Here is a 16,843-nt window from a genome sequence, read left to right as displayed (position 1 = left end):
ATCTAGATTTTCAAAAGGCCTTCGATAAGGTACCACATAATAGACTAATGAATAAGGTCAGGGAATGCGGTGTCAGGGGACAAGTAGCAGAATGGCTAGCAGCTGGCTTCATGACAGAAGGCAGAGAGTAGGGGTAAAGGGTAACTATTTAGAGTGGCAGAAGGTGGGAAGTGATGTTCCATAAGGATTGGTGCTGGGATCACTGTTGTTCATAATTTATATTAACGATTTAGACTTTGGAATCAAAAACACAATTTCTAAATTTGCAGACGACACCAAATTGGGGAATATAGTCAATACTGAGGAGGACTACAACAAATTACAAGAAGACATTAATAAACTTGCAGAAGGAACATACAATTGGCAAATGAAATTCAACACAAATAAATGTGAGGTATTACATTTTGGTAAGAAAAATAGGAAGGTCACATATTACTTGAAAAATAAGAATCTAAATGGGGTAGAGGAGCAAAGGGATCTCTTGAGTACAAATACACAAATCACTAAAACATAGGTTAACAAGGCCATTAAAAAAGCAAACCAGGCACTGGGGTTTATTTCTAGAGGGATAGAATTGAAAAATAGTGAAATTATGCTAAACTTGTGTCGAACCTTGGTTAGACCAAATTTGGAGCACTGCGTACAATTCTGGTCGCCATACAGGAAACTTTTTTTTATCCGGGACCGACGTGGTGCCGGTTCATCAAAAATTCCGGATAACCGAAAGCTATAGTAAAAGATACGGAGAGCTGACAGCTCCGTATAAAGCAACAAACCCTGTTGCTTAGCAACAAGTGCAGAACAATGGCCACAAGTTCCAAGCGTCTCTGTAGCTTCGCAACAGCTGCAGCCACACCCTTGCGCAGCAACAGATCAGAGGAAGGCAAGTACAATATGAAGTAAAACTTACCTGAACCTACTCCTGAATTTTGCCAGTTAACCGAGATTTCCAGTTATTTAGGTGCCGGTAAATCGAAAGTTTCCTGTATTATAAAAAGAATATAGAGACACTGGAGCGGGTGCAGAGAAGTTTTACAAGGATGATACCAGAAAAACGAGGGTATATCTATCGGGAAAGAATGAACAGGCTGGGTCTTTTTTTCTCTTGAAAAGAGAAGGCTGAGGGGTGACCTAATAGAGGTCTTTAAAATCATGAACAGTTTTGATAGAGTAGATACAGAGAGAGTGTTTCCACTTGTGGGGAGCAGCAAAACTAGAGGCCATCAATATAAGATAGTCACCAAGAAATCAAATTGGGAATTCAGAAGAAACTTCTTTACCCAGAGAGTGGTGAGAATGTGGAACTTGCTACCACAGCGAGTGGTTGAGGCGAATAGTATGGATGCATTTAAGGGGAGGCTAGACAAGCATATGAGAGAGAAGGGAATAGAGGGTTATGCTGATAGAGGTAGATGAGGAAAGACTGGAGGAGGCTCGAGTGGAGCATAAACGCCGGCATGGAATGATTGGGCTGAATGGCCAGTTTCTGTGCTGTATATTCTATGTATAACCCTATATAGGTCGGGTAATTGCTATATCGTCCACTGAGAACTATTATTTCCTATTTAAATATACTGAATTAATTATTTTAACTAGTTGGATTGGTTACTGAGTTACAAAGCAGTGCTATGTTTCTTCTCTCTGGTTAGCTCCTTATTATCAAAAAAGAGATTTATTGGTCATGTAATGCAAATTCTTTTCAGTAAATGAATATTCTCTTGAGAAATGACAGATGTAAAGGATTATGTTGTGCTGCCGTGTTCTTAATACAGTAGCCAGTGCAAGGCACTGCAGAGAAATCTAAATGAAATTGGAGGGCCAGACAGCCCAACATCTGTCAGTACATGGAGATATTTAAAATCTGAAGCTACTTCCTGTGCAGGTGTTGAAAGTGCTGGTTTGTATTAGCAAAAGCATGTTCCAATAGACACCTGCCACTGTTCGAAAAATCTTTTTTGCTACACAAACAATGGTTTAAAAACATTAATTTACATCCTTTATGTATATTTAATTACAGAACTGGACCTTTTTATTAGTGTTATATATCAATAGTTTATTAATTTTTTTCTACATTAGTGTGCTATGCATAACTTGGCAGACTACTGTGAGAAATGACGCTGCCATGGATTGCAGCAGATATGTTTGATGAAATAGTTTGGGGCTCGCCAAAACTTCCATTTGTGTTTTATTTGGAACATGCAAATTTTCCTCAACCTGCCCAAATCCAGCATAGCAATAAAAAATAAAAAAATTCTTAGGGACAGGTCTTGAATGGCCTTTCACTCATGATCAGTACTTTCTGTCTGTCTTCTGGGTCTTCATTTTGTGGAATGAAAGGCATGGTGCCTTGCAAAATCACAATTTAATTCAGCTTTAATGTGTATTCAGTAAGCGAGTTTAGATTATCATCAACCTTTGCTTAATTTAATTTTTGTCATTTGAAGGTCTGATCACAGTCAAAGTCCAGCTACCCGTATAAACTCCAAATTACAGGAAACTTTGTGTTATCCGGAGGCTAACTGTCCGGAATGCTCGAGCCACCGGCAAAAATCAGGTGCCGTTTTCGTTAGGTTTTTTTTTCTCGTTGCTTTTTCCCTCAACAGTCAAGGTCTGCTGAAGCTGTTGCTAAGCTACAGAGACGCTTAGACTGTTTAGAAGCTGTTGCTAAGCAACAGGGTTTGTTGACAGATACGGAGCTCAGAAGCTTCCGTATCTTTCAACATTAGCGCTGGAGTGTCCGGCAGTTTTGAGGGAACGGCAACAGCTCGGTGCCGGATAGCACAAAGTTTCCTGTAGTCCCAGCTTTTAGCAGAGTTTTGTGATTGGAAATAGTTCAAAAGGTAGTGCAGTGTAAACAATTAATGAAAGGGTTTATTACTGCATTAGCTGTATTCTGCTTTACAAACACAACCTCACACTTGGTACTTGCTGCTTAATAATGCCTGCCCCATTCCTCTCGCCTTTGCCTTGAGGGAAATAACATTACACTAGATGTTATGATCTTTGTGATGTTTGCTCTAAGGTGTGTGCTTCTTCTATCAGTCCGCTAACTTTTAGTGATTTGTGTACATGGGACAACCAAAACTCTTCGCTCCTCCGCGGTTCCTAGTTTCTCGCAGTTGTCTTTCTTCGATCCAAAGTGTATGACCTCAGATTTTTCCATATTGAACTCCATTTGCCACAATTTTGCCCAGTCGCAATCTGTCTATGTCCCTTTGTAACTTCCTACTACCATCTGCACTACCTACTATGTCTCCCATCCGTGCAAACTTAGATATACAACTCTCTATTCCTCCATCCAAGTCATTGATAAATGTAACAAAAGCTTGCATTTATATAGCGCCTTTAATGTAAAACATCCCAAGGCGCTTCACAGGAGCAATATTGAACTAAATTTGACACTGAGCCACATGAAATATTAGGACTGGTGACCTTAGTTTTAAGGAGTGTTTTAAAGGAGGTGAGAGAGAGGCGGAGAGGTTTAGGGAGGGAATTCCAGAGGCTTCGTGCCTAGGCAGCTGAAGGGGCAGCCGCAAGTGGTGGAGCGATTAAAATCTGATAAAAGCGATTAAATATAGTGAAAAGCTGAGCCCGCCCCAGTACAGAACCTTGAGGAATACCACATCACGTTCCGCCAACAGAGTACGTCTGTACTCATCTACATGCTGCCTTTTGGCAACATCTTCGGCAGACATGGGAACAGTTTTCAGCAGTGTGCTAATGGCACCCAGCTCTACCTCTCCACCACCTCTCTTGACCCCTCCACTGCCTCTATATTGTCAGACTGCTTGTCTGATATCCAGTTGTGGATGAGGTGCAATTTCCTCCAGTTAAGCATTGGAAAAACTAGTCATTGTCTTTGGCCCCCACCCTAAACTTCGCCACTAATTCCATCCCCCTTCGCAGCCAATGTCACATACTAAACTAGAGTTTTTGCAACCTCGGTGCCCTATTTGGCTCCAAGCTGAGCTGCCAACCCCATATCTTCTCCATCACAAAGACCATCTACTAACCACCTACTCCTGTTCCTATGTAAACCTCGTCACTTCCAGACTCGACTATTCCATTGCTTTCCTGTCTGACCACCTATCCTCCATGTTCTGTAAACTTCAGATCATCCAAAACTCTGCTGCCTGTATCCAAGTCCCACTCACTCATCACCCGTTTTTGCTGACCTACATTGACTCTTAGTCCACTAATGCCTTCAATTTAAAATGTTCATCCTTGTGTTTTAAATCCCTTCATGACCTAGCCCTTCCCTATCTCTATAACCTTCCCTAGCCTCCACCCCACTCCTCTGAATCTGGAATTTTATGCACTTCCTTCCATTTGCCCCACTTTTGGCAGCCATGCTTTAGAATTCTCTCCCTAAACCCCTTAATCTCCCTGTCCTTTTAAGATGCTCCTTGAAACCCACTTCTTTGACCGAACTTTTGGTCACCCCTCTTAATACCTTCTTTGTCTTGGCATCCATTTTTGTGTGTGTCTCTGTGAAACACTTTGGGACACTTTTCTATGTTAAAGGCGCTATATACATGCAAGTTGTTATTGTCTTATAGAAAATTTGGTTTATCTCAACCTATTTTGTTGATCCCTAAAGGTCCACTGTACACAAGATTGTTTGAAATACGGAAACAAATTATCTTATAAAAATAAATAAGTGCAAATACTGAAATAAAAATAGACAATAAAGAGAATACATAGCAAATCCATCAACTTCTGTAAAAAGAAAGGTCAGGGCGAAGTTGTGTGTCGACCTCTAGTCAGAAGCATTCTGACCAATGGTTTACATCTGAAATATTAACCTGCCTTTTCTCTACTGATGCTATTGAAGAGGTTGCCTGTTTCCAGAATTTTCTGTCTTTATATATCCATAAACCTGACCTTAACTCTGATTGAATAACCATTCTTTTCTTTTGAACGTAGATTCCCACAACTTTTCCAAAGGATCCTGTTTACACCTTTGCTTCATCTCCACAACCCTTTTCTGTGGTGAACAGGGATGTTGTAGGAGAGACACAGGTAAATGTCTCGCTGGTGTTATGAACAGTTTAGCACTGTATTGACATTCGAATCATTGTATGAGATTGAGATGAATGAAACATAAAATACAATACCAGCGCATGCGGTTGATGTTTTACTGATGAGTAAATTCTTTTAATGTCTATTTTTTCTGAAATTGACTATTACAGGATTGTTTTGTCTAGGGTTGTGTGCTGCTACAAACAGAAACTGGCTGAAGTACGTCCCAGGAACAGTTAGTAGCACTTGTAGAACAATTAGCACAACTGTAACATAATAACCTACCTCCTAAATTTAGAGCCCCTGCAAATGATCTGATTCTTGTATTTTACCAATTCTGTTGCTTTTGATGTTGGTCTGGCGCACTTTAGAACACAAACGCCACAGCTAAAGTGTCGTATAAAATGGCCAAATGCATATAGATGCACCCAATAGTGGTCTCGTATTGGTAAGGATGGTCAATGATTGCAGTATAACAAAAGCTGATACAAAGCCCCAGCTAAAAAGCTTTGCGTTTATGGATAATCCAAACTCTGGCTACCAATCACATTTTAATAATTTCACTCTGAGTACTGCTATGTGTTTCAGTGCAAAAAAGTGCGTAAAGCTCTGTCTTCCACAACTTTACAAGAATATGAGCAGCTAGTCTTCTCATTTCCTTCTCTCTTATTCCTTCTTCTCTCTTTCTCTCTCTTTCCCCCCCCCTCCCCTTTCAGCTGAATGGTCTATGGGAGTTTTAAGTGCTGCTATTATGATCTTTTAAACTCCCTCAAGCTAATTCAGCTTGGCTCAGTTGGTATTAACTTGCGTTGGGATTTACCCCCCATGCCAGGAATTTATACAATGCTTATTTTCCTAAAATAGATCTATGGATTACGGGTGGTGTTTGATGATATGGTTCACCTGAATAAATTTTACCCATGACACAATTCTGTTTCTTTAAGCTATGTGATATCCTGCAATGATGTGGGTTATTACCCAGCATGGGAATGAATTCTCCTTAAGGCTGCTAATTAGGATCAAATTTAAATGTGAGGAATTTGTTTGATTTTAATATCTCATTTACAAATTACCATTTGAACCGCTGGTTTAATTTAAATTGACTTTGGATCAACAGTTTATAAAAACTTGATCCAAATTTATATTGAAATAATGTATCTCGTATATTTCTAGTGGCAGTTATGGCAGCGATATATATTGATTCTCCAGGGTGAGCTATGATGTCAGTGTTTTACTTGCACAATCTGAATTGGCCTTTGTGACATTTAAATGGGCCTTTGAGGGAAGTTGGATTGCCCTAGTAGAACCTCCTACTTCTGTCGTATAAATTAGAATTTTTGCCAATATTATTTACTTGACTGGAATGTGGCGACTTCTATTTTTTTCCCCCTTTTCCATTTTATTTCCTTCCTGAAGGTGCTGACTCTTGCTGAGGAATGTTTTGAGGCATGTCAGGTACCTCACCCAAATTTTTGCCATTTGTTGGGCTTAACAGCGGGTGTCATATTATTTAGCCATGGAGCACATCACAGCAGGGCCCTTTCTGTCCTCACCTGCTGTCTCCGCACATTCACTTTCCAGCACAAGTCATTAAAAAGCAACAACAGGGAGTGGGAATCCTAGCTGGCTGTTTCTTTTTCCTCTGCTCGCCAGCCTGTGGCAATGATTCCAATTATAGCATTCTTCTTATTGCCCTCTGGCTCAGAACAGCTAACTCAGCCAGGCAAGGGTATGGACCTCCAACCTTTCTGGTCTGTATCACACCAGTTACCCACTGCAGCATCAGATGATGATTTTTCCAGTTTCAAAAAATAAATGTTTTCAATACAAGTTTTATTCTTGGGTTCCTTTTATATTATTGTGCAATATTTTCTTTTGTTTTCTGTAGGATTTCCACACCCTGGCCACCTACTTATCACAGAATCAGTCTGCTGTTTTTCTTGATGTCATCTCAGATTTCCACCTGCTTCTGTTCCTGGTAACCAATGATGTTATGCCACTCCGGGTGAGTATCATTAGCAGCCCCAGAACGTGACTAAAATGTGAAAGCAGCAAGATTGTATTGTAACAGTTTAGAAGCTCCACTTAACAGCTCTGATCTTTGTTTAAAGTCCCTTTGTTGTGTGTCATTGTGGCCACACGTAAAAGGAGTTTTATTAATTGTTTCACTGAGATGTTGAGTTGTAATAAGGAAAATAGAAAGTGAGAACAAATAATAGCCAGAATGTTACAATGTTTGGGGTTGGGAATGGACAGGGGACATTTCTGAGTGGCTGTTCTGTCAATCTCAGTGTGATTAAAAGAATATCTGCATTATTTTGCAAAGTCCTGTGAAGAGCAGATTCCTTACATGAATATTTTTATACAAAGAGTAAAAGGGGATACATTAAATGCACAGTAATATTGTTGGCTATATGTAGAAAGCTGTCCTGTCCTCTGCTCTTGCTGTCCATTGTTGCATTCATCTTCCTTTAGAAAATATAACTCTGCTTGTTCTACACAGTTAGTGATAAAGTTTGTATATTCTCCGGGAGAAAATGATTGCGGAAATCTTACTGTAACTTTTTTAGATTACTCGACTACCAATAATAATTTGCGTGTGCATTTGTTGCACTTCTGTTTTTGGGAGTTTTGTGTTCATGGAATACTTACTGCCAGGGAATGAATTGTATTTCAATTTAGATATGAGACAATATTGCGAGAGAGTGTTGTGTGCGTGCATATTTTTGGCATGGTACCAAACCCAGAGTTGATGCCGAGTCGGAAGCAGCTTGCTATCTTGGCACGCTACCAGTGAATGTCTGCTCGGATCATTTCCAGACTTCACCTTTTAGCTCCGAGCAGCAAGTACATTGTGTGTGTGTGTGCGCAGAGCAGTTTGGTTGGCAGTGAACAACTGGAGATCAGGATCAATCAGAATGTTGAACTGCTTAGAATTTTCTAAGCGTTCTGTGCCATGCACTTGACCGAGACTCAATATAGCCTTCATTTCAAATAATTAGTCATGTTTGTGTTCTATTTGACAATATTACAATTAATGTTAATTATCACCTTTAGCAGCAAAAGTATAGATCACATTTTACAATATTGATCTTGACCAGCACATTGAGGGGTACAGTTGTATATTAGTAAATGCCACAATACAAGAGATTTTAAGATATGTCAAATCCCATTTGAAACTATTTGGAATTGAATTAAACCTTTTAGATATAGATTCTAAATTTTGCCTTATTTTTAGGGTTTTACTGAACCTGAATTAGCATTGTTTTTGGAAAAATATCAATAGTTTGGAATATTTCTAAAATACTTATTTCTTCGTGAGGGGCATTCTTCATTCAAATCTAGTAAAATGGTGCAAATGGTATTCTGGATTACCAAGTTAAGGGAAAAGCCATAATAACAACAGAAAACGCTGGAATAACTCAGCAGGCCAGGCAGCATCCGTGGAGAGAGAAACCGAGTTAACGTTTCAGGTCGAAGACCCTTCGTCAGAACTCGGGGAAAAGCCATGTTGAATGATTATTGTAAGATCGAGCATATATCTTGTGTCACAGTATAATCTGCTTTCCTATTTTTTACCCATCATCCAAATAGTTCAAACTGTAGAATATCCCCCTTTAAAGAGAATTTAGAAGTGTAAGTCTGGGTTTGCACACTAGACTTTACATTAATTACATTGTTGAAGATGAAATTATTTTCCTTTTATTGAGAGACTTCTGTGAATGAGGAATACTGTATGGTCAAGTTCATTTTGTAATCATCAGTGTTAAACACTCAAAATGTATTACTTCCAGATATTTTATAATTCAGTGCAGATGTGTTTTTAAAGCAAAAATGAAAACTCATTCACATTGTTGAAAGACTTCAGTTAAATGCTGATATAATCAAGGGTTTCGATCAAAATGTGGTATAACCTGATACTCACATCTGCCAGCCACAAGTGAGTTTCCCCAAAGGAAGTAGGCTACCTTAAATAAGCAGATCATCAGAAGGCAATAAATCATGCTCGAGTCAAGGATTTCCCTTAACTGTCACCTGGTGCAGAGCCAGATAGGGCTACTTTAGGACCAGTGGGACAAACCCTAATTTTGGGAGCAGGGGGTGGCATACCTTTTTTAACCACTGATATTTCATTCCACAACACTCTGGTTTTGGCAAAGCCTTGGGTTGGAGTGTCCTAATGGGTTCAGTCACACATTATGAAATCCTCACAGCAAGTATCATACAGCTAAATATCCTAGGCAAAAACACCACAGGGAACCAGATGCAAACATTACCTTAAGGTCATAGTGTAGCCAAGAATTTGCAGCTACCAAATTTACTGAAAAAACTTGGAAGTGGTGTGAGTAGATATTCACTAGTAACATTGCTACAAATTTCAGTACTGCTTTATAATTAACATTAAGATAACCAACTTTTTGTGTATTCTACAAAAACTATGCAATGCTTGAAAGGATTAATTAAAAAGCTGTTGGCATGTCAGAAGTAATATTGTCTAGAATAAAGGAGTAATGTACTTATTGCATTGAAAAATCTCAATGTTCATATGACATTTATGCTCTATATTTAATGCAAACTACATATGTAGCTAAGTTTTCAGAAACTGCAGTCAATATGTCAGAGTTTCAGGGTTATAGTATTTCCTTCAAAGTCTGCCCTTTCTACAGATAGGGGTACAACATATACCCTTTTTTCCCCAAAATATTGATTATTCTGACTGGGACATTGAAAGTTCTGTTCTGTACAGTTCTTATTTATAGATTTTTTTTTTAAACCTCTTCAGATCACAAATATTCCTTTGTATTTTTTCCAAGAAGAAAAATGAATATTTCTATATAAATTGTAATAGTTTCCATTGCTGGAGGTCTGAGTTGCAGTTATGGAAGAGTCTAAGCAGAGGTTGTGCTTGAGTGCCGAAGAGTACTTGTAAACTACAGCTTTTGACATGCAGGTGACAAAATGATGACTTAGTACTGCTATGTATGTGCTTTATCTTCCTCCTGCAGCTGTAAGTTGTCTTTTTATCTATTCCCCCTCTAACACAGCAGCTGTAATTTGAGTTTATTCTAAATTCTCAACTGTTTCAGTTCAAAGATCACAATTAAACACTGCAAATCCAAATGGCTGTCATTTTGGAATTAAAACCTACCTTCCACTGGTTATTTAAAGTTGAATCTGAAGTAACTAGATTCAGTTGAAGCTATTATGAACAGACTAATTAAAGTCCCCATTCATCTCTCGTCCAATAACATTCACTAGAGTATGTATCTAATAGCGTCAGGCCTGCAAAATGGCTAATTTACATATCTTCATGCATAACCTTTTGTGTTTTATATCCTTAACAGGATAGTATCAACTTGCTGTTGGAAGCAGTGAAAACACGGAATGAAGAGCTCGCCCAGACCTGGAAGAGATCAGAGCAGTGGGCTACCATTGAACAGCTCTGCAGTAAGGAGAATAAGGGGGATGGGTAGTGACAGCTAGTCTAAACAGTAATTATAGAAATATATGAATTGCCGACCTATTGTGTATTTGTTTCACATACCAATCAATGGTAGATCTGAAGCTACCACATAGTGGTCACAGCTAGATGTCTACTATTATATCTGCAGCCATCATCTAGAATACCAATTTCATGCATATTTTCTCAGTTATGTAGTTGCCTTTACTGGTATCATTGCCCAATATTCACATGTGAACAATGCATTAAAAAGGGCTATCAATAAGTAGTTTGTGAATATACAACTGAATCCTCGTTTTTAAAAAGTACTTTTTTTTAAACGACGGTCTCGCTAGTGAGTTTAAGCATTGAATAGATAGGAGCAGGCATGTTCCAGGTTTGATCCTTGGTCCCTGCTTAAAAGTGTGATCTCAGCTGACACATTTTGAGTTAGGAAGGGAAAAATCATGAAAGTGTATGTGTGGAAATCTGTTGAGAACCAGATCTAGAGTTAGAACTTCTGTTTTCTCCCGACCCACCCAATTGAAGCACAGTGTTGGGGCTCAAACTTAAATAGCGAATAACGGCTGCTGGGACTAGATGCCAGATGGTCCTGACACTGTACCCCATAAAGGAATCAATGCCTTCAGGACAAGGGGAGGTGTGAAAAAGGAGGGTACGGTAGTATAGTGTGGTACCCGACTAGCAGCCCAAAGGTTGGAAGTTCAAATCTCACAATGACAAACTGTGAAATTGAATTCAATAAATCTGTTGATTGTGGGCTGCTGCCAGGAAAGAATAACTGTGAAAGCTGGTTCACTAATGTCGTTCGGGAAAGTGAACCTGCCGCTCCTACCCAGTCTGGCACACACGTGGCTCCGGGCCCACATTACATAGTTGATTCTTAATGCCCACTCAAATAGTCTTAGCAAGCCACTCATGTAAAAATAATTGCTACTTATTATCAGGGAAACTAGGGATGGGCAATAAATGGAAACAGAGAAAGAAAGAACTTTCATTTATATAATGCCTTTCACAACCTCAGGTTGTCCCAAAGTCCATTACAGCCAATGAAGTACTTTTGAAGTGATAGGAACCTTGCCAGTGTCACCCGCAGCCCAATAACAAGTATTTTTTTTTAAACTCCTCTATCTCATTGTATTTATGTAACAAAGATGTCAAGTTTTGGCAATTGGGGAAATTTGCTAGTTAAAGGAAATGGCCAGCATAACTTGCATAAGTAACATTGGTAATTAGCTAACTTTCATTTTCCAAACTATCTTTCTCCTTTTAGGCCCCACATCAAATACTATTCCCTAACTGAGATGGCAGATAGGCAACTTATTTATCAGACCTTAATATAACTCTTAAACAGTTTTTAGTGTTACATGAGAAGAGAATAGGTTGACTTTCCTTCCAATACAGAATTGCTTTATCCCCACTTAATTGCTCCATGGACAGCTCAGGAATACATCTTGGGAAGCAAAAATCAATTGTAATTCTGACATTGATGGAAGTCTTGCAAATCTCCTGATCACGCAGAAGTTTCTTGTGCAGACTTTACCCCACTTTCTAGGTACTGATGCCTGCTACACTTCATGACAGTAGGTAGTAGATATGTTAGAAGGTGATGAACATACTCAAAGTCTAAATATTAATTTACCCAACTGAACTTTAAGCACAGCATTGCCCTAATATAAGATCTAGCATTACATTCAATTCACACAAGCTAGAGTGTTCTTAAAAGGGTGCCTTTTGATTTGAACAATACAAACTTCCAACCATGTCCCTTTTACTGAATGTGGAGCAATAAATCTCCTGTTAGAATCTGTGCTACTGCTTGGCTGCAGGAAACTAACAGATCATCAGAATCTGAATTGCTTTCATGATAATGCTGGATGGTTGGGTCCTTTTTTCTTTTGTCTTGATGTTGACTAACTCTGAAGTTTGTTATGTTTGTGTGTCACTCTCTTTCTCCCAGTCTTCCTCCTGCTTAACTTCCCCCAAATGGATTTGTATGTTGAGCGCACCTGCTCACACACTTGCATATGCACTGTTGCTTTTTTTCCTTTCTGTGGTTTAGATACTAATCAGTTGCTCTCTGCTTGCAGGTACAGTGGGTGTTCAGCCACACAGTGCTTCAGAATACGGAGCAGTGGGAGGATCCCAGCAGTCTGCTCCCACTGCTATGTGGTCCTGTAGACACTGCACCTTTATGAACCAACCAGGCACTGACCAATGTGAGATGTGCAACCTTCCCAGAACCTAGCCAGCAGCAACCGAAAGCCTGATTTGGCCCTGCCATTTGACCCTTTTTCCATTTGGGAAGACAATAGCAAGGTGGCTGCCAGGGCATCCTGGATCCAGCAAGGAAACTCTACAGGCGAACTTGTACTCTGGAGATCTACCTGGACTTTATTAATTGAGATTAAAAGGAAACAATTACTAAATACAACTTTTACTTTAAAGGACTTTTACTTTCTTCCACATATTAGTTGACTGGTTTTTCTGAAAATGTCGCTATTGGTGCAAAAAACAAATCTTATGCGAGTTATGTGACGCACTTGTCTTGTTCATTACTTATGAAATCTGGAGATCAGAATCTCACATCCAGCTCAGGGACAGCTGGTGAAGATTAGCTTTCACTAAAGGTTACGGAAGGGTTGCAAATGAAGTGAATTTAGCAAGTCTCCATCTAGACTGCTCAACTCTGTGGTGTAAAACTGTAACTGTCCCCAAAACAGTACCAAAAAAAGTGTTGCTGAGTTTGGCAGGTTTCGCTTTGTGCTGTGTCAGATGTTAAAAGTGGGGTTAACTCATAGACTGAAGAATCCGAGCTGTGAATATGTTACTGCAGTAATTTTTGGAAGGGGCAAGATAGGATAAACACTTGAGAGAGTTCTTTGGGTGTTGCTTGGTTAATCCGTGACATTTTCCCCAGCCTTGAAATCAACACCTCTCGCTGGCAGTTTTAAAACTGTCTTGCAATTGAATGTTAACATTTATAACACTGAGGTAGCCACAGTGCTTGGAGCATACAATGAAATTTAGAGCAACTTGAAATCCAATAATAACTAATATTTTGACCATTTTTCCCCCCTTTCCCATCAAAAAAAATCAGTACCATTGTTTTAAGAAATGAACATTATCTGAAAGTATGTGCAGTTAAATGTATTTCAATGGAGCAGAGCATGCAGGTATGAGTCATTTAAATATGACCAATATTTAACTTGTACTATGCTCTTCAAAACTTAGTTGCATTGCTTTAAAGTAATATGTCCAGTTGCCTGGTGATGCACAACCATTTTTATACTGTGCTGGTGAACTAGACTGAGGGATTGTTGGGATACAACTTCAAATACAAAAAAAAGCATTTTTACAATATTGTATATGTTATAACTAGAATGGAGATTAGCAAATGATGGTACAAATGTATCATTACAGACTTCAACTCAGCCATATGACGTGTATTTTCATACACTTCCACTTGCCAAGGCCTGCTTTATAAATTAGCTTCAGTGCTGGCTTCTTTCTTTTAAGGGGTTTGTAACAAATCAGTTGTTTCACGGAGACTACAGCTTTTTGAAGGTGTGGTATGAGCCTGCACCTCATTTTATTTATTTTTTTAAACTGTGTATTCTTAGCATGATGACAAAAAAAAGTGATGCTGCTTTAAACAGACGACTTCCCAGCAAGAGAAAAATTCTTTTTAATAAGCTGGCCTAGTAATGTGGTAGTTAAGATGCTTCCTTCACAGCCCTGATGCCATAGACTCCTGACTGTGCCTAACACTTCAGTCCATTAGCCACATGATCAATGTATTGTGTGAGCTCTCAGCCAACTTTTTGGCAGGTAGACTTGCGTATAACAAATCTCTCCAGAGTAGAATTGATGGGCTGCAATGTGTACCTCCCACTGACTGAGTATAGAATGGGATTGATGTCCCACATCAAAGTTAGAGCGGCCTTGTATCATGTGGTAAGACTCCACCCTTGTGTTAGATTATTGTGTATTTCAGGTTACAGAATATTTTGCCTTACGGTTCGAGACCCATTTCTTGCCACGTTTTGACCAAGGTGCCTATCAATTGAGCATATTGTGGCATTAGCATTGAAATCCCTGTCTCACCTGCACTCCTTGCTGCTTGCTGGAAAAAGGCTAACTGGAAGCCAAATATATGAAAAGCTTTTAAGGGTAGGACAATGTGGATAGAAGCACGAGCATAAAAACAATTCCCAAAGTTTGCTGTATTTGGGTGGTCTGATGGCTTCAGTGCTCAGGCAGTAGACGCTTGCCTAGAAGATTATCGTTCGATTTCCAAAATTGTCACCTATCCATCCAAATCAATTAAGGCCTTTTTGGGGAGGGGAAACTGAAGTTTTTTTTTTTAATCACGTTTTCCAGCATGGCTAGTAAAAATTCAGAGGCGAAATAATGAAAATGTCTTCGTACTGATTTCTGCCAAAATAATCTATAGTTTACTTAGAAACAACTAATTTTAGGAAATTGGGACGGCCTCTAGCAGACTAATGTAGTTTGGAACACATTCAAATTATATTTTAAATCTATTGGCTACCTCCGGATCCACTCTAGTGCTGATTAGAATTCCCTGCTTCGACTGCCCCTCCTTTCAAAACCAATTGAGACCAGTAAGAAGCGGTGGTGCAGTATTCAGTGTTTACTTGAAAACAACTTAGTGTTGTGCAAGAGTATGGAAAATTAATATGTGGAAAAATTTACAAGAAATGGGATGTTTGTGTTTGGTGAGAGTTTCTTGTTTGTGAACAAAAAGGAACAATTGATTGAATCTGATGCAGTGATATTTGACTAGTAGTTTGCATATCCTGATAATATCAGTAATGTCCTCAAACTAGGTCATTTCACTTGCTTGCAGGTATAAAACATTGGATACAACTACAAATAGAAACTGTTTAAAACAAGCAATTTAAAGACCATGTAGTTGGCAGTAGGTGTTTTTGTTTCTCGGCTGTTTTTGTAAGTTTGCCTTTGTACACAGGCTTTGGCGAGCGAGGTGGGGGGGGGGGGGAGAGGAGAGGTGAGGTTCAGTATTTCACAGCTTCCAGGTAGCAAGAAGGAAACGTCCATCATTTACAAATGTACTAAATTAGCCCTCCTTTATTGGTTTGTGGAGCTGAAACAGTTTAACCCTTTATCTTCATCAGCAAAAGAAAAAGACAAATGATTTTCCAGTGGGGGAAAAAAAAAATAGGACTTTATAACAGTTAAAAGAGGTTAATGTAACCAGCATGGCACTTGAGCTAACCAGTATCCATTTCATAATGTTAATGTGGTGTGTTCTTGCTCTCCGATGGAGACTCTAGCCTTAGTACCTATCTCCTGGAGAAAGGTCGTTTCATTGAATCATAAGAAACGGCCATTCAATCAGTTAGCGCTCATCCCTAGTAACCTCGCCCTCCCTTTATAGCAATCATTTGACTTTAGTTTCATGCATGTCATTTTACTGACTAATTGTGGCACAATTTGATGGGATCTAATAATATGTACAATTAGAAAGCACGATTAACTGTATATTGCACATTGATCTATATCATTACAAGCTTTGCATCACACTTCAAATATGTCTGTAGCCCAAAAATACTGTGTACTTTTCTGTGGCTCAAATAACTGATTTGCTTGAACATAAACATGTAGGAAAAGTTACCAGTGGCCATGTTGCTCGTCCACCTTATTGTAGTCTATTCCTATTCAAAGTTATCCTTTTCTTGAAAATTGTGAATTAACCAGTTGTACGATCTGAGCAGTTTTAATTAAACAGCACAGGGGGCTTTTTTGCACAATTTCAATCCGAATTAACAGATAATTCAAACTAAGCAACTTTGAATGAAAAGGAATGGACTATATACCCCTACAAATAACATTCATGCAACATGATAAATGCATACAAAATTTTAACAACTCTGCAAAACAATAGTTATCCATTACATCTTACCACACTAATTCATTCCCTTTCTCAGAAGTTCTAGCCATGGCTTTTGCTCCATTCATGGATCTCCTATTTATCATTTTCGCTACTGTTCCTCACATGTGAGCTCTTCTTCCTCCCATCCCTGCCTTGTGTGCTTCCCTGCTCATGACCTTTAACCCCTCTGCAGATGTATGCCCTCGCTGCCAGAGACCGTGCCATCATGTTGGCATCCCACTATCTCCAGTCCCTGTGAGTAACGTTGGAGATCAGCTAGTTTTCTAAAATCAACCTGACGTAACTGTTTAGGTGCTTGCACAAATCCCAGTGTTGCTGACAACTCACATTCTCTAGTCATGTGTATGATGTGTTTGACCCAATTGTGCCCTGCAAAAACTCTACCTGGGATATAGGTCTCAAAAGTATACTTGTGAATG

At 39.1% G+C, this 16,843-nt stretch overlaps 1 protein-coding gene across 2 annotated transcripts in view; it reads left to right on the top strand.

The window, feature by feature from the left end:
- nploc4 (NPL4 homolog, ubiquitin recognition factor) overlaps positions 1 to 12,949 on the top strand; it is an 84,012-nt gene extending 71,063 nt beyond the window's left edge. For both annotated transcript variants that reach the window (XM_085963663.1, XM_085963662.1), the window contains 4 exons: positions 4,927 to 5,022; positions 6,911 to 7,027; positions 10,368 to 10,470; positions 12,574 to 12,949. In XM_085963663.1, the coding sequence (XP_085819789.1) occupies positions 4,927 to 5,022; positions 6,911 to 7,027; positions 10,368 to 10,470; positions 12,574 to 12,731 (474 nt within the window). In that variant the 3' untranslated portion in view covers positions 12,732 to 12,949. The remainder of the gene's footprint in view (positions 1 to 4,926; positions 5,023 to 6,910; positions 7,028 to 10,367; positions 10,471 to 12,573) is intronic.
- Positions 12,950 to 16,843: the final 3,894 nt, after the last annotated feature.

Source organism: Somniosus microcephalus, chromosome 21 (genome assembly GCF_052327205.1).
Source record: "Somniosus microcephalus isolate GS21.2 chromosome 21, FLI_Smic_1.0, whole genome shotgun sequence".
Lineage (NCBI taxonomy): Eukaryota > Metazoa > Chordata > Chondrichthyes > Squaliformes > Somniosidae > Somniosus > Somniosus microcephalus.
This window is presented reverse-complemented; position numbering and strand designations above follow the sequence as displayed.